This window comes from Stenella coeruleoalba (genome assembly GCF_951394435.1).
Source record: "Stenella coeruleoalba genome assembly, chromosome: 5".
NCBI classification, from domain to species: Eukaryota; Metazoa; Chordata; class Mammalia; order Artiodactyla; family Delphinidae; genus Stenella; species Stenella coeruleoalba.
In genome coordinates, this window is record NC_137150.1 from 32,884,823 (window position 1) to 32,912,209 (window position 27,387).

The 27,387-nt window shown below is 48.9% G+C and overlaps 1 protein-coding gene across 1 annotated transcript in view; it reads left to right on the forward strand.

Annotated features, from left to right (window-relative positions):
* The first annotated feature begins 11,482 nt into the window (after positions 1–11,482).
* The window catches only part of RAB6B (RAB6B, member RAS oncogene family), a 53,586-nt gene continuing 37,681 nt past the window's right edge, over positions 11,483–27,387 (forward strand). Inside the window, exon 1 of the mRNA XM_079922776.1 lies at positions 11,483–12,096. Within this exon, the coding sequence (XP_079778902.1) occupies positions 12,027–12,096 (70 nt within the window). The 5' untranslated portion in view covers positions 11,483–12,026. The remainder of the gene's footprint in view (positions 12,097–27,387) is intronic.

The following is a 27,387-nucleotide window of genomic DNA, read 5'->3' on the forward strand; positions in this document are numbered from 1 at the left end:
CTTAAATTTTTCACTTATGGCTTACTTTTTCTTGAATATTTAAAATTTTCCCAAGGCTTAGAGAAATTAAAGGATTTTACCCTATGTCACAGAGCTAGGATGCAAAGTCAAGATGAAAACACAGGACTGATTTCAAAGTTTACCCTTTTGTCATCCATCCATTATCCACTGCCCTCATCCACTTACACACTTGCTCATTATCCATCATTCCCACCTATGTAGCTCTGACTCTATCCATCTGTTATCCCCATCCATCCATCAAGCATCCACCTACCTACTTCATCATCCCTCCATTCACACACATGATGCAGACTTACATGCATGTATATGTAGCCATTTATCGACCCCCTATTTTGTCTGTCAGTCCACCCACCACCCTTCCATTCATCTGTCTATCCATATATCTACATTCATTTACTCCAATATCCACCCATGTACATAAATCCATACATAATTACACCCACTCTTTCGGACAATCTTCTATTCAGCTATTCATCCACAAAGCCACCCATTCAAAAATTAGTCCGTTCCATCTCCCATGGATCCTTTTATCCTTTCTATTAATTCATCTACTCATCCAGACAGTTTTTCAATTCATCCAATCACTGATAACTCTGAAATCTAGACCTTCCATAGAATAAGGAGTGGTATCCCTCTAAGATTCTCTTGTGATCTCATTCCATTTCACATCATCAAAAGAAGACCACATACATATATACAATGGAATATTACTCAGCCATAAAAAGGAATGAAATTGGGTCATTTGTAGAGACGTAGATGGACCTAGAGACTGTGGTACAGAGTGAAGTAAGTCAGAAAGAGAAAAACAAATATTGTCTATTAACGCATATATGTGGAATCTAGAAAAATGGTACAGGTGAACCGGTTTGCAAGGCAGAAATAGAGACAGATGTAGAGAACAAACATATGGACACCAAAGGGGGAAAGCGGGGGTGGGGGTGGTGGTGGGATGAATTGGGAGGTTGGGATTGACATATGTACATTAATACGTATAAAGTAGATAATAAGAACCTGCTGTATAAAAAAAAGAAAAAAAATTGAACAAAAGAAGAAAAGAGAGAAGACCACAGCATTCCATGGGAGCAATAAGGAGGTCTGTGAGCTCACACCCTAATCATCTCTCAGCCATATGAAAATTCTTACAACAGAGACTGTGGATCTTATGGCTCTAAGCATGGAGCCCTCTGTTAACAATCTCCCCAATAACTGAAACTTCTGATCTTCTCACAATAACCAATCCCCTCTTTATTGAAGGGTCATCAGCAAAGATGACAGCTGCAGACCATGAGGCAGAAATTTTGCCCATATTTGGATTGCTTTAGACCTCCTCCAACATTGGCCTGATATTTTTGTTGTGGGCAAACCTTTCAAAAATCCACCCACTGCTCAGCTCTCTGGCCATCCAGCCACTATTGAACATGACCTGCCAATTTACACATAGTTTAACAACTACTCCACCCCACCCTATGTAGGTTAAGCAGCCTGGAAGCCTCACTTCAATGGACCGCAGTAAGAACTTGATGGGAGAGAAGCTCAGTTTCTCACTCAGATGAGTGATTCATAGCTAGAATGACTGGATAAAGGCGATTTACAAAAAACACACATCACAACAAATCAAAAGGAAATAGAGTAGAAATAAAAATAAATTTTAAAGACTCTCTTGCAGAGTAATTTGCAAAGTAGAGATAAGGAAACTCTAATCAAACCTAAAGCTGAAAAAGGAAAGGAGAAAGAGGAAGAAGGAGGAAAAAGAAGGGAACGTAAATTATGATGATAAGGAATTCAAGGAAGAGAAAGGGAGGTGCAAGATAGTGAACTAGCCCTGTCTTCTGGTTGCCTCCCCCAAGAAATCAATGACAGAGAAATTACAGAAGTAAGATGGAGAAACTAATATAAACACTTTGACTAACCCCTGGGAGACTAAGCTGGGTGACTAATGGGAAACGTTAGTAGCAGTCTGAGGCGGGGGTGGCAGGTACACAGGTGGGAAGAAAGGGTGGTGGAGAGATGTTAAGTTCTGTTCGTTCCTGGCTGCTGTATTTCCCGGAGGATGGCTGGAGCCTCTGTCACGGGAGAAAAGGAATGAGCGGCAGCAACTTGGCTGCTCGGGGTGCCAGGCTCATAGCAGAGCCACGCCCATCTGGGATTCTGATGAAGCACATGCAGGCTGCCCAGATGCCCAGACATCTGCTCTTCCATCCCAGTCTCCTCCAGACCCTCATGGATGGCAGATGACGGTTTCAAGGACAGTAGGTGATCCCACTCACGAGACCATTCTAAAGACTCTGTCTTCTATCATTGCTGCTTTTTTCGAAGAATCTAGGAGTCCCTGACTAGAGAGATTTCTCTGTGACACAAAAGCAAGAAGGAGGTTGAGTAGCAGTTCTGGAGTACCCAGGGCTCTCCATCTGGTGTGAGTCATCCCCACACCACCCTTCATACTTACCAGGAGCGACAAAAACAGACCTTCATCGTATCCCTTACTCATTATCTGATTGGACAGCTGATAACCACAAGGGACACGGGAGTTCACAAGCCAAAACCAGGAGAGACTTAAGGATTAAAACCACTATAAAAGATATACACAAACTGGACACAATGCATACAGATCAACTGTGTAAAATAAGTATAGCAAATGTAGCAAATATATTCAAAGGTATAAGGGAGAATATCTGTAAAAGGAAGAAGGAACAAGAAGCAATTTTTTAAAAACCCCTCTGATAGAAGTTTAGGTGATTCATTCCGGACACCAAGAAAAACTAGGCGCAGTTTTTAAAAATATACTTGAAGGTATTGGAGAGAGAACAAAGTAGCAAAGATGTAGTGGGCCTAGATTTTGGAGAAAATGGGAATCCAGGAAGGTGTGCCCAACATTTGGACTACATCTGGCCCAGAAGCATTTACTAATTCTGGACAAGTCAGCCGAGAGTCTGGGAGGTGTACTAGTCAGGCTCAAAGGAATGGGGTAGATAGTTGGAGTCTAGGATTCACTGAAGAAGAGAGACTCATGTTGGGATGAGAACCCAGAGAAGTGCAGCCTAGTCATCAGTTTGGACTGCAAGGAGACCAGCTCTCACAGAGACTTCAGTCCAGCTCCAAAGTATTTCAGTTTCTGAAACTGGATTAAATGAATATCGTTTGCTAGGATTCCCTAGTGCCTGGCATAAACAAATGTAAATCCTCCTTAAAGAAAGATAACACCTTCCTAGGCATCAAGGAAAAGCAAATTAAAGCTACTGTGAGAAATCACTACCTATCCACCAGAATGTCTAAAATTAAAAGACTGACAATATTAAGTGTAAGCAAGGATGTGAAACACTGGAACTCTCATATATCACTGCTGCTTGGTACAACTACTTTGGAAAGCTGCAAGTATATACTAAATCTGAAAATAGACATACTCTATGATTTAGCAATTCCACACTTAGGTATATGCCCAGAAGAAATACACGTGTATATCTGGAACATATATTCATCAAAAAACACATCTAAGAATTTTCATAACAGCAATATTTGTAATAACCAAGCACTGGAAACAACTGAAATGTCCCTCTACAATAGATGGATAAATAAACTGATATATTCACACCGTGGAACACTATACAACCTCAAAAGTGGATCAACTACTACTACATGCAACACCATGGGTGACTCTCACAAACGCAGTATTTAATGAAAGAAGCCAGAGATGCAAGAGTACATATTGTTTGGGACTTCCCTGGTGGTCCAGTGAGTAAGACTCCATGCTCCCAATGCACGGGGCCCAGGTTCAATCCCTGCTCAGGGAGCTAGATCCCACATGCATTGCACAGCTAAGAGTCCACATGCTGCAACTAAAGATCCCACATGCTGCAATGAAGATCCCGCGTGCTGCAACTAAGACCCAGCACAGCCAAAACAAATAAATAAATAATAAATAAATATAAAAGAAAGAGTACATATTGTTTGACTCCACTTATACAAAGTTTAAATATGGGCAAAACCAGTCTTTGCTGAAATATCTGAATAGTTCTTTCCTTTGTGGGAACAGAACAATGCCTGGGAAGGGGCATGACGGAGACTTCTGGGATGCTGGCAATATTCCTCTTCTTTTTTTTTTTTAATTGAAGTATAGTTAATTTACAATGTTATGTTAGTTTGAAGTGTACAGCAAAGTGATTCAGTTATACATATATATATAAAATATTCCTGTTCTTGATCTGAGTGGTGGTTAGATAGATATGTTCACTCTGGAAAAATTCATTAAGCTGTACACTTGTGATTTGTTGACTTTTAGGCATGCATGATACATTTTAATAAAAGTTTACATTAAAATATGTAGGTAGAAAGGTGGAGCAAACATACTCTTCCCTGTTCCTCCTGCTAAATACAATTGAATACTCCAGATATTATGTACAAAACAAACATAAGAAAACTCTAAAAGGTGGAGAGAAGAAGGCAGACCAGCTTTGGACCTTAGGGCCTGAGGAATGACATGGTGATGAGTTCCCTGGGTTTTCCTTTTATCTCTTATGTCCTGGACTTGGAGCTGAAGAAGCTAGTGACTAAAAAACACCACTGAGCACAGAAAAAAATAAAGCCCCAACCAAAGCTTGCTCTCTCTAGTCAATGGAGCAGGAGAGGGGCAGCTTAGTAAGACAGAAAACTTTTAGTCAAACACTGCAGAAAAACTGTGAGGTCCCCCCACTCCCACCTACCTACCCCAGTAAAGTCCAAGCGGTGAGTATAGACTTCTACCATCTCTAAGCTAGATCAAGGTGCCCCAATCCTTCAGCTGGGATGGGGGCATCAGAGAAGACCAAGATGGGAGCTGGGCCTGTTGTCCCCACTGGGCAGTATGGGGTGGGGGGAGGTGGGCAGTGACTCCCACCTGTAGTGTCAGCGAAGACCATGTGGGGAGACCGGATGTTCACCCCCTCCCCAACAGTAACAAGGCCCAACTGATCTTTGACAAATGGCCGAAAATAATTCACTAGAGGAAGAACAATGGTGCTGAAGCAGCTGGACATCCATAGTCCAAAAAAACCCAAAATAAGCCTCCAACCTAAGTTTCATAGCTCATACAAATTTAACTCAAAGTGAATCATGAACTGAAATGTAAAACATAAACCTATTTTTAACCTTTTAGGAAAAAACATAGAAAATCTTTGAGACTTAGGGCTTAGTCATAACAGCAAAAGCACAATTCTTAAAAGAAAAAAAATCAGTAAGGTGGGCTTCATCAAAATCGAAAACTTTTACTCTGCAAAAAACCCTGTTAAGAGGATGAAAACATAAGCTGCAGACTGGGAGAAAAATATCTGCAGACCACATATCTGACAGAGGACTAATACCTAGAATATATAGAGAACTCTCAAAATGCAACAGTAAAACAGCAAACAATCCAATTAAAAAATGAACAAAAGCCATGAACAGATATTTCAGAGGATATACAGATAGCAAATAAGCACATGAAAAGATGTTTAATATTACTAGCCATTAGAGAAAAGCAGATTAAAACCACAGTGAGATATCTCTACACACTTCACAGAATGGCTCAAAAAATAGTGACAAAACCATATGCTGGTGAGGATGTGGAGAGACCGGATCCCTCATGTGACGTTGGTAGGAATATAAAGTGGTACCAACTGGAAAAGAGTTAGGCTATTCCTTTAAAAGAAAAAAAACTAAACATGCAGCTACCATATGACCCAGAAATTGCACTCCTTGGTATTTATCCCAGAGAAATAAAAACTTATGTTCACACAAAAACCTGTACATGAAAACAAACAAACAAACAAACCTGTACATGAATGTTCATAGCAGCTCTATTTGTAATGGCCCCAAACTGGAAATAACCCAGATGCCCTTCCATGGGTGAATGGTAAACAAGTTGTGGTAATCCCTACTATGGAATACTGGTCAGCAGTAAAAGGGAGCCAACTACTGATACACAGAACCTGGGTGAATTGCCACAGAAGTATGTCAGGTGAAAAACACCAATCCCAAAATGTTACATACTGTATAATTTCATTTATATAACATTCTTAAAATGACAAAATTATTGAGACAAAGAACAGTTTAGTGGTTGCCAGAGATTAGGAAAGGGGTGGGGCAGGAGGAAGAGGGTGTCCCTATAAAAGGACCTCATGAGGCACCCTTGTGGGGATGGAAATGTTCTGCACCTGTCGGTATCTTGGTTGTGATATGGTACTATAGTTTTGCAAGACGTTACCACTGAGGGAATCTGGATAAATGATGCACAGGATCTGTCTTATTTCTTACAACTACTTGTAAATCTATAATGATCTCAAAATAAAAAGTTTAATTAAAAATGCATATAATAATATGTATAAATGAATCACTTTGCTATGCACCTGAAACACTGTAAATCAACTATACTTCAAATTTTTAAAAAGTTTTTAAAAAGTGCATATAATAGCAAAGAGCTGAGAAGAGTCAAGACTCTCGAAGAAAATGAAAACTATAAGTGAAGGTGTAGAGCTATATGAGCTGAGGATTATTGTTGGAAAACAGTTTGGCATAAGATTAAACATATACTTAATTCTATACCTCAGTTTATTTACTCAAAACACAGCTTGCAAAAATTTCTCACAGGTGTATCAGGAGGCACATAAAGAATGTTCACAACAGCATTATTTGTAGTAGCAGAAGGAAAACTGGGTACATTTTCCAGTGTTAATTTCCTTGTTTTACTAATGTACTATGGCTATGTAAGATGTTATCATTGTGAATCTAAAAGTATTTTACATTTTTAAACTGGACACATTTTACTGAAAATGATTTTAAAATTGGAGCAAACAATGGAATACAAAATTGCAGTGAAAATGAAAGGACTGCTGTTATACGCATCAACAGATGAATCTTAGGAACATGACGTAAGAAAAATGTAAGTCATAGGAGAAAAACACGTCATTTGATACCTTAGATAAAGTTCAAACGATGCAAACAAAAGGAGATATTGTTGAAGGACACATCCAAATGTGATAAACTCAACGAAAAGGCAGCTGGGGTTCTGCATTTCTGTGTTGGGGAGGGAGGGAGCAGCAGGGGTGCAGTGGAGGGAAACAACAGACGCCTCAGAATATTGTGATGTTTGATTGCTCCAGCTGGGTGGAGGGTGAATGGGCATTCCTGATGACAGGTTTTCTTTACAACTTATATATACATTGTTAGCCTCAATAGGAAGCTTTACATAATTTTCAAAAATGGAACACAAGGATGCCATGTGGAAGAAACTTGTTCCAGTGGGATTGCCAAACTGAGTGTCACAGTGGCCACATTTCACATTTTGTTTTCCCCACCTGGAGAAAGCCTGTCTGCTCTAGGGCAGGTTAAGAACAAGACCCCAAATAAGGAGAGATGAGCAATGACAAAAGATGGGGAAGGAGAGGGATGTGGAGCCAACTCTGATCCCATAGCCTGATGACCACATTCTGTGAGCAATGCCACTGTCTGCTCCCGCTACCTGAGCCAGCCCACGTCGCTGTACCTAAGTAGCTGGAGTCGGGCTTTTGTCATTTGAACTGGAAGAATTGGACAGAGTCCCACAAGGCATCCTGGCCCACAGTCAGCTGGGGCTGGTAAGCATGTAAGTTGACTCAGAGGCTTAGAGGTGCCCAGAGGGGCCCGTGCCCCACCCCTCCCTCCCCTATGGCCCCACTGCCTCATGTATGGACCAGATGGTCAGGGAAGGCACAGGACTTGCGCAGGCTTACCGATAGATGGTACAATTTCTGTCACACTTCGTCTTCCCACAGATGATTTCCTCAGGATGTGACAAGAGTGTGTGGGAAGACAGCACCAGATGTTACGAAAAGGTGTGGGTAGGAGGAAGGGTGCCCCGCTGGGTGCCTCCCCTGCCCCTCCCATGGAGGGACCACTCATAGAGGCAGGAAGGGCTGCAGCTTGGGAGGCTTGTCTCCTTCTAGGGCATCCTTCAGCCCCATGCTGGATGCAGCCTCCTGAGAGAGCAAAACCCCAGAGCAGAAGTGGGGTGGGAGTTTGAAATGTGGCCCCGTGCCTGATGCCAGGCATCATAGGGGAGATATCCCAGGGTGATGCCCTACAGTCTATGGGGCTCCAAACCAAAGGCCATTCTGAGAAGTGGAACAGTTGTTTGTTTGTTTTTTTCCCAGTGGGAAAAGGATGAATTTTTTAGTTTTTAAATTTATTTTTATTTAGAAAATTTTTTATTGAATGAAAGATTCTTTAAATCCTACAGTGCTTTACAATTTTCAAAAGTTTCACACATATGATTTCATATAATCCCATAATAACCTTTTTCTTTCTCCTACCCCTATATTGCCCCTTCCCCTTCCCTCTCCCCACTGGTAACCACAGTTTGTTCTCTGTATCTGTGAGTCTACTTCTTTTTTGCTCTATTTACTAGTTTGTTATAGTTTTTACTTGCCACATATAATATCATACAGTATTTATCTTTCTCTGTCTGACGTATTTCACTTAGCATAATGCCCTCAAAGTCCATCCATGTTGCTGCACACAGCAAAATTTCATTCTTTTTTATGGCTGAGTAGTATTCCATCTATATCTATATCTATATCTATCTATCTATCTATCTATCTATCTATCTATCTATCTATACACCACATCTTCTTTGTCTTTATCTGTTGATGAACACTTACGTTGCTTCCAATTGTAAATAATGCTCCTATGCACATTGGGGTGCATATATCTTTTTGAATTATTATTTTTTGGATATATAACCAGGAGTGGAATTGCTGCATCATCTGGCAGTTCTATTTTTAGTTTTTTGAGGAACCTCCATACTGTTTTCCACAGTGGCTGCACCACTTTACATTCCCACCAAGAGTGTACAAGGGTTCCCTTTTCTCCACACCCTTGTCAACATTTGTTATCTTTGGACTTTTTGATTATAGACATTCTGACTGGTGTGAGATAATATCTCATTGTGGTTTTGATTTGCATTTTCCTGATGATTAGTAATACTGAGCACCTTTTCATGAGCCTGTTGGCCATCTGCATTTCCTCTTTGGAAAAATGTCTATTCAGTTTTTCTGCCCATTTTTTAATTTGGTTGTTTTGTTTTTTTGATGTTGAGTTGTATGAGCTCTTTAAATACATTGAATTTTAACCCCTTATCAGTCATATCATTTGCAGACATTTCTCCCATTTAGTAGGTTGTCCTTTCATTTTGTCAATGGTTTATTTTGCTGTGCAAAAGCTTTTAAGCTTAACTAGGTCCCATTTGTTTATGTTTGCTTTTGTTACCTTTGCTTTAGGAGATGGATCCAAAAAAAAAACATTTCTGCAATTTATGTCAAAGAGTGTTCTGCCTATGTTTTCCTCTAAGAGTCTTATAGTACCTGGTTTTACATTTAGGTCTTTAATCCATTTTGAGTCTATTTTTGTATATGGTGTTAGAGAATGTTCTAACTTCATTCTTTTACACATAGCTGTTCAGTATTCCTAGTGCCATTTATTGAAAAGAACAAGACAACAATGTCCACTCTCACCTTTTTTATTCAGCATAGTTTTTGAAGTCCTAGCCACAGCAATCAGAGAAGAAAAAGATATAAAAGGAATCCAAATTGGAAAGAAAGAAGTAAAACTGTCACTGTTAGCAGATGAAATGATACTATCCATAGAAAATCCTAAAGATGCCACCAGAAAACTACTAGAACTCATCAATAAATTTGGTACAGTTGTAGGTTACAAAATTAATATACGGAAATCTATTGCATTTCTATACACTAACCGCGAACTATCAAACAGAGAAATTAAGGAAACAATCCCATTTACCATCACATCAAAAAGAATAAAATACCCACGAATAAACCTACCTAAGGATGTTAAAGACCTGTATTCAGAAAACTATAAGACACTGATTAAAGAAATTGAACATGATGGAAACAGATGGAAAGATATATCGTGTTCTTGCATTAGAAGAATTAATATTGTCAAAATGACCATACTATCCAAGTCAATCTACATATTCAAAGCAATCCCTACCAAAATACCAATGGCATTTTTCACAGAACCAGAACAAATAATTTCACATTTTGTATGGAAACACAAAGGACCCCAAATAGCCAAAAAAATCTTGAGAAAGAAGTACAGAGTTGGAGGAATCATGCTCCCTGGCTTCAGACTATATTACAAAGCCACAGTAATCAAAACAGTATGGCACTGGCACAAAAATCAGACACATAGGTCAGTGGAAGAGAATATAGAACCCAGAAATAAATCCACACACTTATGGTCAATTAACATATGAGAAACGAGGCAAAAACATACAATGGGGAAAAGACAATCTCTTCAATAAGTGGAACAGTTGTTCTGATTTGCGTTCTAGACATTCATTCAAACTTTCAACAACTATTTCCTAAGCTCTGAGCTAGGTCCTTGGGATTCAGTAGTGGAGCCTCAACTGCTGATTTCATGGAACTCACTCTCTGGTTTTTAATAAGCAATGAGAGAAAGAGAGACTCTAAGTAAACAAACCATGGAGCCAGACAGGGAGACATCCCAAGCAAGCCATGTAAGTCACAAAGCGGTCAACAAATGTCCTCTGGAAATCTCCAGAGATGAAGGCTGCTTCTCACTTTTCTCTCTGTATGAAATACACATATACACATGCAACTTGTTCCTAAACATTTGGGTTATAATCCCAAATAAATGTTCATTGAACAGTCCTAAAAGCATAGACCACGTGGTGGCAGCACGGTAGAGGCAGCTTTGCAAAACCTCAAAGCTAGCATTAGCCAGAATGCTAGGACTGGGTTGGGAGTGCTTCTAACACCTGGCACCTGCTCCTTGTTCTCACCCACTCACAACTTACTCTGTGTGCCTTAAAAGGTCGGATGAATACAGAGGCAAATGGGAGGTCTCCCTCCTGTGCTCCAGGAGCTCATTGTCCAGATACACCTAATTGCCAGGGCAAGGAGCGGCATTGTCAACACGGAGGCCCCAGGGTCCAGGGATCCAGGGCACCGTTCTGGAGATGGAGGTGCTGACATTCAGGGCCTCATTGTTCCTTCTCTCCCACGGGGCATTAGGTTTAGGATAAAATGATCCTTAGGAGCGGTTGGTTTGAGGGAGGTACGCCTTTTACTGGTGCTTCCTCTCTCACTGGGCATGTCTGTGGGGACACCTATGACCTCACAGATTGTGCCCAAGAGGAGGGATCTGGGTCTAGAGAGGGTAGGGAGGGCAAGAGACGCACAAGATGACAGTAGAGCCTGCCTGAGCACACACGGTCCACCACACCCTGGCTCATTCTCCACTCCTTTCCTTTCCACCCTCTAGGATGGCCAGGTTGAGTGTGCATTGGTGTTGCAGGAGGTGGAGGAAGGGACTAGCATCTAGGTTTAAAGACCAGAAACGAATATCCCCTGATAATTTCACGTCATTTTCTGGATTCAAAGGAGGGGTAGAGTGGGGAAGACAGACGTAGAGGGGCAGTGAGATAGGGCTCGATTCGGGGATCTCTCTGAGGCACGGCGAGGCGGTTCTCTCCCCCGCCGGGTGCGGGCTCCGGGTGGGTGGACTGGCGCCCCCCAGCCCCGCAGGCCCCGAATGACATCAGAGGCTGGGGAGCGCGCAGAGCGCAGGCGCGGGCGGAGAAGAGAGGCGGGAGGGGGGCCGACCAGTGCGGCTTGGGAGAGCGCTCCTCCGCCCTGCGCGCAGTCCCTGCGCCCCGCTCAGCCCGCGCCTAGCTGTTCGCGCCGCGCCTCGGGCGTCCAGAGCGCGCCCCTCGCACCGCATCAAGCGCCGCCCGCGGCAGCCCAGCCCCAGCCTTCCTCCTCCTCCTCTTCTTTCTCCTCCTCCTTCTCCTCCGCCGTCGGACACGCAGCCGCAGGCCGGGGCCGGGACGCAGCTGGGGAGTCAGGGACGCGCGCAGCCAGCCCTTCCCCCTCCGGCTCCCGCACCGCCGGCCGCCTCCCCTCGCCCTCCTCCTCTCCCCTCCCTGCTCCTTCGCTTCTCCTCCTCCTCCTCCTCTCCCAGCCCAGGCTGCCAGCACCATGTCCGCAGGGGGAGATTTTGGGAACCCACTGAGAAAATTCAAGTTGGTGTTCTTGGGGGAGCAGAGTGGTAAGTACCCCGCTTATTCTCTTGGCTTGGCGTCGAGTCGAACCCCCGCCAAATCATCCACCCGATTGGGACCCCGGCCCCGGCTCGAAAAGGCCCCTCGGTGCCTGGGTAGAGGGGAGGTTTGGGGATGAGAAGTCGGGGCCGGCTCGGGCGGGGCCGGGCAGGGGAGGGCCCAAGGGTAAGGGCCGAGGAGACGCTGGGGCCGGAGGTGGGGGTGAGGGTGGGATCTGGGGTGGGGGCTCGGGGTGCGGGTGCAGGTGCGGCGCGGCGGGGAGGCCGGAGGGCGGCGGCTCGCTCAGCGGCGCCGGCCGAGGCGTGAAGGCTCCGGGCTCGCTGGCTCGCTCGCACTGCGGCACCGGCTGCGGGCGACCGCGCAGGTGGCGGGGCGCCGGTGAGGGTCGCGGGGAGGACGGCGCCCCTCTTTGGAGAACGAGACGGGACTGGCGTCTGGCCGCTCCCCACCCCGCGGCACCGGAGGGGTTCCCTGGGGCCCCTGCCCGGAACCGTAATTACGGGCACGTCCAGACCCCAGGGCAGACGGCCGCGGGCGGGGGGAGACCCACAGATGTCTCCTCTGAAAAGAGCGGGTGCAGGTCGTGGGGGAACAGGGCGCCTACCTCCCCTGGCTTACGTCCGACTGGGCACAGAAGGTTCTAGACCCGCTGCCCTTCGCCAGTGTGTATTAGCCCCTATGGGGCTCAGGGATCTGGGCGATGACAGCAAGGGTTCCCCAGTGCGAGGCAGATTTGGGGGATGGTACGGGGCGCCTCACACCAAGAGCCGTGACGCCCGGGGCTGGGCAGAGAAAGGACCAGGCGACACGCCCTGCCTGGCTTCCCAGCACCCCTCCCCAGAGCGTTGGCGGTGGATTCTTCCCACCCCCCAGCTCACCGCCCTTCTTGGGGGAGGGGAGGTCACCGTGGCAGCGGGCCAGGGGCCGGGGAGAGGGGTAGACAAATGGCTTACGTACTGCCCAGCAGCCTCCCCAGGGAAAGCATCTCTGAAATCCAGGTTAGTCCCGAGGTGGGAAGACCAGGTTGAGGAGCATGGACCCTGTGACACTTGTAGGAAGGAGTGGTTTTTCAGAGCATCCCTCCAGAGGCCTCTCACCTGGGGCTGCAGGGAGACCAGCTGGGCCCTGACCAGCTCTGCTGTGGGAGAAGGCCGTCTCTGGGAGCAGGACCAGCAGCTCTAGCTCTACAGACCAGTCCCGTTCACCTGGCTTGGTGCCTGTCTATACAAGGGGCCAAGACACACACAACCTTGGGAGGCCCTGGTGGGCTCCGGGAGCAGTGCTGCTGTGATGCGTGTGCCTATGGGTTGTGGAGGTCACACACCTGCCTGCTGCTTCTGCTCATTACAGCTCAGAGAAGGGTGTCAAAAGGTGGTCGAGTTCTGACATGGGTTTTGGGGCCAGGCTGGGCGTTTCAGAACAAAATCAACTCAGGCAGCCAGCCCTGTGTCCTGGACTCTGAGTTTCTGATCTTAGTAGATTCCAGTTTCACAAAACTAACTTTTCCTTGTGCCTAAAGGGATTTGGGGGGTGGGGGTGGTCTTCACATCCCAGTGCTAGTGTTAGTGGGCCTAGAGCCCTGGGAGTTGAATTCTTAGCTGTGTTCCCTTGAGCAGATTTCAAAGCCTCTCTGAGCCTTAGTTTCTGTCTCTGTAAGATGGTTGCCTAAGGGCAGTTCTCTTACCCCTTCATGTTTCCTCAGTGTCTCCCAAAGGGCCTGGACCATGGGAGGTTCCCAACAAACACTTGTTTATTCCAAGTCTGAACATGCTTCAGCAAAGGACCAGGGGTTTGATGAGGAGAATGGTGTGTTTGAGGTAAAACTTTGGGCTCCCACGGAATCTCTGATGGGCTGAGGCCCCTACTGAGCCCTGCAAACCCCCTTTGCCCCTAAAATCACAGAAATGAGACCTGAAGGCCTCAGAGAGTGAGCCCCCCACCTCTCCAGCATGTTTATATGGGAAGTTCCAGCCCCAGGGATGGGGTGTCGACCCAGAGTCCTATTGTGAGTTGTTAACCCTTCTGGGACTGGAACCACATCTCCTGTTCCCAGTCATTAACATGCCGTTGGGAAATAAGGTGACCTTGAATTGGGGAAGCCAAGAATTGGGGCGCTTTCCTGATAGGGGGTTAGGGTTGCCATACTCTGGCCAGGCTTGTGGCTATGTTGGGTGACCTGGTGGAGATACCGGGCTAGTTGGTTGGGAGCTTGCTTTCTGGGCCCTTTGAACATGGTCATTAGGGAAAAAGGCACTGCCATCAGTGCCACTGGCTATTAGCCACTCTGGTCCCTTCTGGCAGGGAGCCCTAGGACCCTGAAAGGCCTCCTCCCACTTTGTTGTGTCATTAGTGGGTTGTTTACCTTCAATTTTACAGAGCTTTTGGGGTCCCTGAGTTAGGCAGGAGACATGGGCATCTCTGAGCCTGGTGGGACAGAGGAATTGCCACCGCAGCCATGGCTTCCATCTTGCCCACATGCACTTTTACACGTGTTGGTCCTTTGTGCCCGCATCCTCTACAGCCTGTGTGGTGGAGGGAATTCTGAGTTCCCACTGAATTCTGGCCATCACCTCCACCCTGGGTCTCCCTCCCTGTGTGACCTTGGAGGTACCTCCCCTTCTGTACTCAGGGAACTTGGGTCAGCTGAGCACAGCAGGGACTTCTAGAACAGCATGGGCTGGCCTGTATGAGCTGAGTCCCCTGGAAAGGAGCCAGGGGAAGGAGATGGCCTTCTCCTGTTCCCGGTGCCTGGCTTACTGGTAGCATCTCTCTAGGCCAGTGGGCGAGGACAGCTGGATCCCAGAGAGGAGTGCCCAGCCTGGAGCCCAGTGATGAGGAGGGTGCCCAGGACCAGATAATCCCAGGGGCATCGGGCCTTCAGAGATTCCAGGGATCTGGTTTGGGTGGGAAGCCTTGAGGAGCCAATCTGGAGAGAATACCTCTAGCCCATGAGAGAGTACCACCTCCTAGCAGCCGAATGATTGCCTTACTGTGAAGCATGGAATACAGGCTGGCCAGTATCAGCCTGGCAGGGGGAGGGATTGTGGAGAGGTTGCTGTGGACCCAGGATGAAGGATTTCCTTGCAGTGTGGAGGCTGTGCAATCCTGCTGGGGCTCAGATGGCTCTCTGGGCCTGCTGGCCGTGCCCTTGTGCTGATGGCAATGGAGGGTGAAAGAGGGGGTGATGCACACCAGTCCCGACTTGGGCACTTGGTGGCATCCAGAGAAGGCAGGCATGAGCAGATATCTGAGGAAGGAGCTCGACCTGGGGGACACAGCCCTCCTCCTGAGTTCTGATGGCGTTCTGTGGGGCTCCAGCTTCACGCGGGGCTTCTCCGAGTGTGTGTGGCAGGGAGGGGGAAGTGGGCTGTGTCTGCTGCACTCTGGCCTCTGCTCACCTCCCTTCCCTGAGACTCCTCCAGCCGGAGCAGGAAGATTGATGGACACAAGTTTGGTCTCCTTCCCCAGGCTGAGGCCAGTAGGCCAGCTTCTCCCTGTGACCAGCCACCTTCCTGTCCTTCCCTGGCAGTTGTGTTGCTGGAGGTGCCATCCATGCCGAGCACGATGTGAGTGGCATCCCTGGACTCATGCAGCATAGTGACCCAGCAGGCAGCTTTGGTTGTTTTCTCATTTGTTCAACCATCCCTCTCTCCCTCCCCCATCCGCCTCTCTCACTTCCTCCTCCCAGCATCCGTTTATTCATTCAGTCAGATCTTTGAGTGTATCCCTGCCTCGTGGAACTTATAGTCCACTGGGGAGCACAGACATCTGCAGATATAATTACAGTAAAGGTCTGCGAGGGCCGTGACGAGGGAGGAACAGCTGCTGCAGAAGCACATAGCAGGGCGTCCTGCCCACCTATGGGGGCAGGTGTCAGAGGCGCCTTCTAAAGGCGTCAGAGGGGGAGACGCTTCTATAGGCAGCATGCTGGTGCTCCTTCTTTGGGCTGAGTGCGGGGAGTAGGTCTTGCAAGGGGCCCACCCTCTCCAGGGAGTTTTGCCTGCTCTTCTCCCTCCTGCATTGAGGAAGTGCGTGGGGTAGAGAGCAGGACAAGGGTGGAGAGCAGGACAAGGACAAGGAGAGCAGGACAAGTAGCAACTGCTGAGAGGGAAGGGCTGCCCCTCCACTTTCATCCCTGTCCTCACTGCCAGGAGGGTCCTGCCTGACCCCTGCCTCCCCGCAACCCACACTGCTGCAGCCCCACAGGGAGCCCACCGCTGGCTTGGTGGTTGTGCCTGAAGCCCATCCCAGAAGTGGACTCCTCCCAGATCTGCTGGCCCTGCTGTGCCCAGCCTAGCTGGGCACTCACCATGGTGGAGCTTTGTTTTTTTCTGAACATTTTTAGAAACAATCACATGCTGCCCCAAGACCTCTGTTGTCTTGGTTCCTCAGGATTTTAAAATGCTTATTAACTTCTTTTAGGTACAGAAACCCTAACTGAATTTTAAGCCCCTTAAGGGCAAATTTCAGCACCTTAAGGTGACTAGTCATCTTAGTCATCCTTCCCCCCTCTCCGCCTGCAGGAGTTTTGTGCTCATTAAATATCTCATTTGAAAATGATGAGAGATCTTTGCTGTGTGGGATTTGCTGATGGCCCATCAGTAGATTGAAAGCGACAGGAGTCAAGGCCGCTTTGGAATAGGATTCTTCATCCTGACACCTGCCGCTTTCTCAAGCCAGAGGATTTTTATCTGCAACACTTACAGAGTCCTTCATAGAGGATTGGCTCATTTAGCCTTGGTCACACCCACCTCACCGTTCATCTCACGGAAGCTGAATTTCTCAGGGCACCCCCATCCCCACCATCTCTGCAGAACTTTGAGAAGCAGCAAGGCCACCAGAGGTGGGGCGGAAGGGACACATCCAGACCCGGCAGAGCTCTCTTTGAGATCTGAAGTGAATCACCCAGTGTCTCTGTGCCTCAGCTTCTTGGTCCTGCTTTCTCTCTTCCCAATTTTTCTCCCTGCCTCAGTGGCTGGAATGAGAGAGGGAACCTTGGATGTCAGGTGCAGGCCCAGAACCTTTGCTTTATTTGTTTAAAGAACTGGGTGTGAGGTCAGACAGACAGACACCAAGATGAGAATTAACCTGTACTTGGTATAAGAGAAAAGTGGCACCCTCAGTGCTAATGATAGATGCTCGAGAACTCACCAGAAGACAAAAAAGAAACTGTGAGAACACGTTCTGGTGGTGCAGGTGTAATAGTAATTACCATCGTTTGCATGGTCTGATTATCATTATCATTTGCAGCCTCCAAATTATAATGAATACCATTAAAATATAACAAAATAACCTCATTGTCCTTTTGTTACTTATTAAATCCCTAAAATCAGCCCATGAATATTTATCCTTATAGGTGTTGCCTTGACATTGCAAGCTCGCCCAGGGCAGGCCTGAGGGTGGTACCATCTGTGTCCCATCCAGGCTGCAAAGTGTTCCTGTCCTCCCCAACCGTTCTTCCACTGTTGCAGAATGAATGAGCCTTTGAATGTGCAGGGCTTTCTGGTCTCAGTGTAAATCATTTAGAGAAACTGATGGATAGACCCGTTGGGGAGGGTGAGGAAAGGTTAGGTGGAACAGCAAAATTCATAATCATGGGGGGTGGACTACTGTACTGGGCATTTCCTCCACTGTCTGTGTATCTGTCTGTCATCCTTTTCCATTTCTCACCACAGAGAAGATGGGGGAGGTTGCCAGGGAGAAGTACTTGACGCACCCTGAGATGAGCAGCTTTTGTGAGAGCTCAAAAGACAGGCTGCCGGGAAATGGGGCTGCAGGCAGGGCTGGGCACTTAAGCCCTGAGGGGACCGCGATGATGAGGAAGCCAGTCTCTGCTTCCTGGAACAGGGCAGGAAAGGATGCAGATTCCTAACGCCTGAGGACTCCTAAGAGAGCTTCTTTACTGAACTTGAAATTTCCAATTCCCTTTTTTATTTCAGTAACTTTGGCCCTGAACTAAGTGGGATCTTTTTTAAAAAGTAAATTTTCACTACCGTGAATATGTTATCGTTTTTAGTAAAATGATTTATTTTCAGTAGAAAAGCATATTTATCCTGGTCTCTTGGTAACAAGGCCGGTGGGAGCCTGAGTGACTCGGCCAGGTGCCTTCTGTTCCCCGGGGGGTGACATACCCAATGGACAGACCAGGGTTCGGGAGAAAGCAGATGATGCCTCACCCCTGAGGGCAGAATGGAGCCTTTACAGTAAAGGTTACCTCTATAAAATGCATTAAAAGAGTGGCAGCCTGGAGCCCCAGCAGGACGGGCGACGGAGGAAGACTTCATTTGGGTGAGCTCTGTGCTGGAGACCACAGCTTTCCTCCAGGGTCTGGGCAGTTGGGGAATGGGCTTGTTGCTTTAGTGGGGTTTCCCTCGAGAAAGGGGTTTCCAGTATTGGGATGACTGGCTCACCCATTTCCCCCTGTGGCTGGAGATGAGGTGAGGGCAGGTCACAGAGGCTGGCTCAGCCAGGTTCTAGCTGAGAACTCATTACTCAGAAGGGAAGAACCAGTCACACTGAGAAGCTGGTTCCTACCTTCTCTGGGGGTAGCCCTTCCTCTGGCCTCATTCTCCCTCCAGGCCTGGAGATATCAGGGCCCTGGAGACCCTGATTCTGTCTAGGGTCTGCCACCAGCTGGCCATGTGGTTGGATTAGCCCCAGCCCACCTTTCACTTTCTCGATGTGTCCCTGGAGGCTAGTGAACTTGGTGATCACTAGGGCCAGTGGAGCTCTAAGTGGTTCTATAATTCAGCACCAGCTTAGAGTATGACGCCAAGCCAGTAACACTCCCAGCCTGGGTACGGCACGGGTCAGAGGGGCTGCAGGGATGAATGTATGGGATCAGGGCCTCTGCCAACTGTTTCCCCTGGAACTGCCCTGGGCTCCAGTGCAGGGTCCTCTCCAGTCTGCCACCTCTTCTCTTGGCCAACATTCTAGGCCCACCTACCTGGGCCCAGCCTTACCTACTGTGCCCTCGGGGTGCTTTGGTTCATCCCTTCTGATGATGTGTTTGGCTCAGGTTGCCAGGCAACAGGGATGGAGCTGTTTTGCCCTTCCTGCCGACAGGCATTTATCTCATACAGAGGACAGCAGAATGGGTGACAGCTCCCAGGTACTCCTACTCCGGGACACTTCCTTCTGTAGCCAGGTGGGTGGGTGGTAAGTGGGGAGGGCTGGGAAGAGGCCAGAGCCAAGAGGGATATGCGGTGTCCCCAGTAGACCAGTCCCAGCTCCTACTCCAGCCCCAACACCAACGGCATCCTCTTGAGCCCTGGGCTTCCACCCCAGCCTGGCCCTCTCTGTCTGGGTGTTGGGATGTAACACCCAGACAGAGAGGGGCCTCAAAAATGAGGACCCCCGGTGCTCATTTCCCTCCAAGACAGTAGGGTCTTTATGACCTTACTGGACTTCCAAGATGTGTCTAATACATCGATATGTGGCACATGCTAAATGCTCCAGTAAGAGGTAATTTTGTTGGTGAAATAGTGACGGCACCCCCCCTCCCCGCCTGCTCGTAGATGTATGAGGGGAGGAGAAGTAGGGGTGCAAGGTTTGGAGAATCACTGATGGACCGTTTTTGTGTAGTGAGCTGCAGGGCAGCGTTCTTGTGATCTGACAGGTAGAGCTGCTTATCACTTTTGTAGATGAGGGAAGTGAGGCTCTGAGAGGCGAAGACGTTTACACAGGGTGTGGGACCCAGAAGCTGCTACTGCTGAGCTGGGAAGGACCGCCAGGTCTCTGACTCACTGGCCGGCGTTCTCCCTGCTGCCTGGCCTGGCAGGGAGGGGGACAGACTCACCCTGACCCCCTGTGGCCCCACAGCTGCTCACAAGCAGAGCACCTCAAGTTCACTGCCACTGTCCTTCCCTGAGGACACGGCCCAGGGACTGCAGGCTGGAGGGTCTGCGGTGTTGTGAGTGGGACAGTTCTTGGACCTCAGCCAGTGTTGATGTGAGTATTAACTACACAAGCAAGGCTGCGGGTGTGGTCTGCTGGGGAATCAGGGGAGGCTTCCCAGAGGAGGTGGTGCACAGTGAGCAGGAATTCACTGGCAGGTGAGGGAGGCATCACGAGCAGAGTGCCCAGCTGTGCCAAGGCTGAGGGCTGTGATGGGCATGGGCCTTCTAGGGAATTGGGTATCCTTCACGTGGCTGGGCTCTGGTGTGGTTGGGGGAACGTGGTGGGAGGAGTTGCACCTGGGGAAGCAGGGTCAGGCCACACACAGGAGTCTGGGTCTTCCCTGCAGGCAGCTGGGACCCAATGGGGGGCGTCAACCAAGGAGGGACATGCTTATGGGTTAGAAGACAAGGCTATGGCCCACTTCCAGGCAGGAGATCCAGGTGGCCTGACCCAGGCCGGCTGGGAACATTCAGAGGATGGAATTTAGAGGAGGCCTTGTGACAGGTATCAGCTTGAGCTTCCTTCCAGCCCTGAAGTTCACCTCTGCTGCGGATGTATATTTTCTTGATTCTTTCTCTGTTGACTGAGGACTCAGGAACAATGAAGGGTTGTAGAGGAGGGACTTTTGTCCTTCTCTGCAAGACCACACTGTCCCCAGATGTACCCAAACTGGCTGCCTTAAGCTCCTCTGCCCTTCCAGCCTCCACAGTGCCCTGGGTGCTCTGGGACTGCTGGCAGCCCTTCCAGACTCTTCCCGTCCGCCAGCTGCTCAGGGCGGGTGTACACCTGGAGAGGAGCGGGCCGCTGGGTGTGTGAGCTCCTGCCTCCTGTGCAGCCTCCTGCCACTGCCTCCCTTGCTGGGCTTCTCTTCCAGCAGACACCTGACTCCCTTCCTGTGCTTTCTTCCATAGATTCCCTTGCTCTTCTCTGCCAGCTTCCAGCTTCCCAACCAGCTCAGGCGTCCCTGAGGACTTGAGGGAGGACTGTGTGGGGAAGAGCTTCCCTCCCCGCCTTGGAAACAGAAACCTAGTCTTAAGCTGGCTGTGCAAAAGGCAAAGGGTGGGAGCCAGGGAGCTGGCGTGGAGACAGGGGGCTGCCTTCCTGAACCCGGCCCCCACCCGCAGGCCCGCTCACGGTCTGATGGTCTGTCCTCAAGGCCTGAAACGCCACCCTCCAAAGCCCTGGTAACCTTTGTTCCCTGCCCCTCGTGTCTTCCGCCCATGGAGGTTACTGAGCCCCACCTGGGCATTCCTTTGCCAGTGTAGCTGGTAGGGGGAGAATACCCTAATTATGCATCGTCAGCGGTCACAGCACATTTCAGTGGCCCCTGTGGGCAGGGCCACGTTAATGGTCTGTGAGATCAGAGTGGGTAAGGAGACCTGTGCCCTCGGTTGGTGCTCAGCAGAGGTGTCGCCCCTGCCCAGAGTTGCTGGACTAGAGAAAACGGCCTGGAAGCTGGCCGCAAGCAGCTCAGCCCAGCTTTGACCTGTTTGAAACCCCGCTGGGTACCCCCGTTGCCCCCATCCCGGGGCAGAAGCAGGACCAAGAGACACATCCCTGGTTCGGGACTGCAGAGCTGCGAGTGTGACCTCCACATGGGGGTCAGGTCCCTCTGGGGGCGGCGTGCGGATTCCGAGAGAGGTAGAGAAAATGTTCTGACCCTGTTGACGAGCGGGGAATAAACATCACACAGACTGAAGAGGATAAAGTGAAGCATTCAAACTCACATTTCTTGTGTATTTCCCCATCCAGTGAAGGATGGGGGGTGGGAGTCGGGAAGTGCAGGGAAGAGAGGGCCATGGAGGCACTGAGGGGAGGCCCCCCCACCAGACACAGGTGCCGGAGCGCGCCTTCACAGGCCTGCTGGCCGCCACGTGCTGCGGCCTTGGGAAAGCCCGGGTGGCATAAGGCTCTAGGCAATGGTGCTGTCCGTCCTGGGGCCCCAACCAAATAGAATTAAAGGGTCCTGTGGAGGCACTGATTCCGGTTGGGGCACAGGAGTGACGGGACTAATTCTGTTTTCACGTGGAGGATGAGCTGAGGGGTGGGGGCTGCTGCTGTGAGGAGGCCGACGACCCTCGGCCAGGCAGAGCAGGAGTGGAGAGAAGGGCTCTCAGCTCGGCCCCGGGAGATGAGGGAGGGCATTCTTCAGCTCCACGGCCCCAGTGCTGCGACACCGGGCTTCCATGAGCAGACTGAGCCTCGTCTCTCCCTCCACAAGGCCAGTTGGCTCTGCCCCACTGGGACCCTGCAGTTCCCAGACTGGGCTGCTGCAAGTAGGGTCAAGCCTTGGGGCCAGGAGATTATTTGGTTCTGCCCTTCTCTGTGTAGAGAGCGCCTCTGAGAAGGGTTTATTTTTAGGGGGAAAAAAAAGCCACTCTCAGATTAGCCACTTATTTTAGGGATATTAGCAGATCCTACTTGTAGCACCAGGATCCGGAAATTCTCCCCTGACTCGAATCCGTCACTCCCCCACATCCAGCCAAAGCACTGCCGGCTGCTGCCCACGTCAGAATGTGAAATGCAGGCCTGGAAAGTTGCCTTGCCAGCCCACCCACCCTGGTTCTCTCCCACCTGCATCAGAAGAGGGCAGAACCCCAGGTGTTGGGCCAGAAGAGCCAGCTCCTCCCCTTTCTCCGTCATGCAGCCAAAGGGTCATCTAAGCCAGAGTTCTGGTCTGGACAGCAATGTCCACTCATCTGTCCACCTCACCTCGGGGGGCTGGAAGTGCTGTGGGAAATGTATGGTGAGGTAGTCACAGCCCCTGCCCACCACAGCCTCCGTGCAGGGCAGCTGAGGGCTTCAGTCCTAAACAGAGAGACCTGCGAGGTTCTGCAGCAGGTGACCAGCCACTAACACCGCCGCAGGAGAGGAGGCGGGGGCTGAGGGAAGAGTAGAGGGGGCATCTTTTAGGAATGTGAGATGGTTTGACAGATACAACCTAAGGTGACCCTGAATGAGTCACCCCCTTGCCTAGTCCCTTCCCCTTGAATGCAGATGGAACCCGACACTTGCTTCTAGCCAGTGTGGTGTGGCAAAGATGATGGGCTGTCACTCCCACGATTGTTTCTCTAAAAGACTCCTCTGCTGGCCTTGAAGGCGTGAGCTGCCATGTGGTGAGAGGGCAGTGAGGGGTCATGTGGTGAGGAACTGTGGGTGGCCTCTAGGGGAAAAGCAGCCCCTGGCCGGTAGCCCCCAAGAAGATGGAGACTCAGTCCTCCAGTCACGAGGGACTGAATTTGGTCAGCCACCACAGACAGGAGCTTGAAAGAGCACCCCGAGCTCCAGGAAGAAACGTAGCCCAGCCAATACCATGATTGTAGCCTTGTGAGACTGCGAACAGAGGTTCCAGGAAAGCCGTGCACAGACTCCTGCCCCAGGGGAATGTGATATAATAAATGTATGTTGTTTTGATCCTCTAACTTTGTGGTATTTGTTACACAGCAACAAATAACTAATACAGATGGGGTGAAGATTTTTCCAGGGAAGACACACCTTAGAGATGTCCTCCTTTTGCAGACAAGGAGTTGGAGCTTCCATGAGGAACTATGACCTGCTCCTGGTTAAGCAGCTGGCTGGGGCCATGGGAGGAGGGAGGCCCTCCTCCAGGGAGGCCCCAGGAGTCGGGTCCTGGTTCTTTCTCTGCTACTTCTCCTCCTTTGTGCAGCTTTGAGCAAACCCTCCTGCTTCCTGGGCCTCCAGTTTTTCCTCTGTTACGTGAAGGACTGGATCTGATGATCTCTAGGTGACTTCTTGCCATGACTTGGCATTCTGAGGCCACTCTGATCTGTGATCCTTCTAGAAGCCAGGCCTCAGGGCCTTTGTGAGTTTTAATCTCTGCTGCTCCTCCCGTGTTGTGTGTTTCCACTGTGGCTTCAGGAGGCATGATCTTCCTGTCCTGGGCATACTTCTATAAGCCTGATGGGTTCAGGCAAACCTCTGAAGTGGAGCTCTTGGCTGTGCACCAGGAGTTACTATCTGGCCGTGACCCTGGGGTCATGTGATCCTGGGCAAGCGGCCCCTCTTCTCTGACCTCACATCTCCTAGCTCAGTGAGAGGCTTGGACAGAATTAGTTCCAGAGTCCTCTATGGCTCACACCCTCTGGGGTGCTGCTTTGGAGAAGGGCTCCTTAAGGACCTGGAGCTTGTGGGATGGGACAAGTGAGCCTGGATACATCTTCTTGGTACCCAGGCGTCCAAGTCCAGGGGCAGACCTGAATATACGCCCAGTTTCTTGTTCCCCAGCCTGGCCCTCCAGCCACCCCAGTGCCTGGCCAGCAGTCATCTCTGGTCCACAAGGGCTGGAGACAAAGAATCCTCCTTGCCTGCTGGGTGGTCCTGTGCTCACTCTCAGGCCCAGGGGTCCGGAGATCTAGAGTGCATCTTCCACCCCCGAAACAATGGTCCTTGTCTCTAAACTTCACCTGGAAGGCCATCCCTACTCTCCAGGTGAATCTTGAGCAGGTGCCCTTGAGCCCATCCTGAGGGCAGGAGGGGTCTTCTTTCTATTGACTGAATGGGGAGGTCTCCACATCCACTCTTCCCTCACCAGCTGGCTCTGGACATGCGGCTGGGATTGTGCCCATTTCCTCTTTGGCAAAGCAGCAAGGTGCACAGAGTGAGCAGGCTGTGTGAGGGTATGCAGGGACAGGAGGGGGCGCTGGGCCCCCACAAGTGCCGGGAGCAGCTCCCTGTGCTCGGGGAGGCCTTGGAGTCAGCACCCTTGGTCAGCGCCAGCCCAGGGTTCCTCTGAAGGATGCCATGCCTCCAGCAGCCTGTGACCTTGAGGCCACCTTCCACCTGACCGGGCAAGCTTGATCTCATGGCCAGGCAACAGCTGGGCCCCCTTGGATGGGGGCTGTGGGTCCACTGTCACAAGGCCCCTCTGACTGGACCTCAGCTGATAATCTGGAAAACACAAGCCATGGCTCTCAGCGCTCTGTCTACACATTGTCACTGCCCCACTGTCCTCTCCCTGTGAATGAGGCTTTTAATAGCAATGCCACCAGCAATTTGCCTTAGGAAGAGAAGTATAAATGTGAGCATGTACGTATATTACTTTGCCAACCTCCATGCTGTGGATGAACCAAGAGTTCCTCTCAGTTTAATAAACTACCAAATTGCATTAACACCAGCCTTGTCAAAAGATCAGCTGGTGGTGGGAATTTAGCATGTGTTTCTTCCTTCTCTCAAACGTACATATCCTCACTATGGTTGAATTCTTCACAGCACCCATGCAGCTACTCAGACATGTGACACGATTGGCCAGCGTAGGGTCGGACTAGAGTTGGGCTGAGCCTCAAGCCAATTGGAATGGAGTGCATCCTGCCCATCCAGGTCTGGCTGTCCAGGGAAGCCAAGCCAGAGTGTGTGCACTGCAGGCGGGAGCTCCTGTTCTAGCTGGGGGTGGAGAGTGGCTAGCACTCAAAGCTAGCAGGTGCTGCTACTGCTGTTGGGACCTGGAGGGGAGACCCAGCCCCTCTTTGAAGCTGAGAAGAGTGTTCAAGATGACTCAGTGAGGTAGAGAGGGTCCAGACAGTGGGTGAGCTGGCCATGGTGGGGAGGAACTCTGCAGCCCACATGAGCTGTGTGCTCAGGCTCAAGTGGTTTTCAAGAAATCCTGAAGACGTCATCCTTGATGAGGTTCTCAGTTTCGTAGCTAAGACACCAGGGGTACTAGAGAGTCGTCCCCCCCCCCCCCCCCCCGCCACCAGGGCTTCTGGTGCTTGCTGGGTTGAGAGAGAGAGAGAGAGAGAGTGTGTGTGTGTGTGTTTGCATGCATCTAAGTGAGCATGAGCTCACTTAGATAGCATAAGGCTCTAGGTGGTTATGCCAAGGTTCTGCCCACCAAGCTGTCCTGTCCAGGCTTACTCCATCTCCTGGCCTGTGGTTAGAAGGGCTCACAGCAGTTCCCCAGTGCCCAGCTAGGTCCCTGTTCTTGGTGAAGACTGTTGATGCCAAGTACAGTTATATTCTATTTCCTTAGGAAAATTTCACGTTGACCACAATGTTTAATCAGAGCAAGCCATTTCCTGAATGTGTGCAGAATCTGAGACAGGGATATAACATACATATGTGTGTGTGTGCATAATTTTAAAAATCGTCGTATTTCGTTTTTTCCTTTAACTTTTTATTTTGACATAAGTTTAGGCTTATAGAAAGTTGTAAGACTAGTGTGAAGGCTTCTCACATGCCTTCCACCCAGAATGTTAACATTTTACTGCTCCTGTGGGATTCATAGCACTTCTGTGAAGTAGGCACTTCTGCCTCCATTGTACAAATGAGGATGCTGAGCCTCAGAGAGTATAGTAACTAACTCAAGATCACACAGCAAATAAGTGGCAGAGCCAAGATTAAAATCCAGGCCTGTCAGTTGTGTGTAACCATGTGTGATGTAAGCGTGAGTGTGTAGGTGTCTTGCTCCTTCTGCCCAAAGAACTTCCTTTCTTGTGTTGTAGATCTGCTAGCAAGAAATTGTCTTGGCATCTGACTTCTTTATATCAATTCCATTTTTGAAATATTTTTGCTGGGTATAAAATTCTATGTTGACAATATTTTTCTTTCAGTACTTCAGAGATGTCACTTCATTTTCTTCTGGTTTGCATGGTTTCTGACAAGGTAACAAAGATTTTTATTCTATATTTTCTTAGGCCTGTGAGCCAATATATTCTTGTTATTTTTGTTTAAACAGTCAGTTATCTTTTAAAGAGATTTCAATGATACAAAAGAAATCTTACACATTTTCCCATGTAGTGACCATTCCCTGTGTTCACTATTCCTTTATGTGGACCCACATTTCCATCTGGTGTCATTTCACTTTTTCCTGGAGTACTACCTGTACAGATCTGCTGCTGATGAATTCTGTCAGCTTTTGAATATTTGAAAAAGTTTTTATTTCATCCTTATTTTTGAAAGATGTTGTATATATCTGAAAGTTACAGAATTCTAGGTTGATAAGTTTTTCTTTCAGGACCTTACAGATACTGCTCCATTTTCTTCTTGCTTGCATTGTTTCTGAGGAGAAGTTGCTGTCTTCTTTATCTTTGTTTCCCTGTATATAGTGTGTCATTTTTCCCTGGCTACTTTTATGATTTTCTCTTTATCACTGATTTGGTGCAATTTGATTATGATGTGCCTCTGTGTGATGTCTTTTATGTTTCCTTTGCTTGGGGTTTGTTGAACTTTTTGGATCTGTGGTTTACATTTTCTCTCAAATTTGTAATATTTTCAGTAAAACTTTCTTCAATTCTTCGAGAACTCCAAATACATGTATGTTAATCTACTTGATGTCATCCTATGGCTCACTAGTGTTCCAGTAATTTATTTCTGTTCTTTTTAGTCTGTGTTTTATTTTAGATATTACTCTGTCTTCAAGTTCA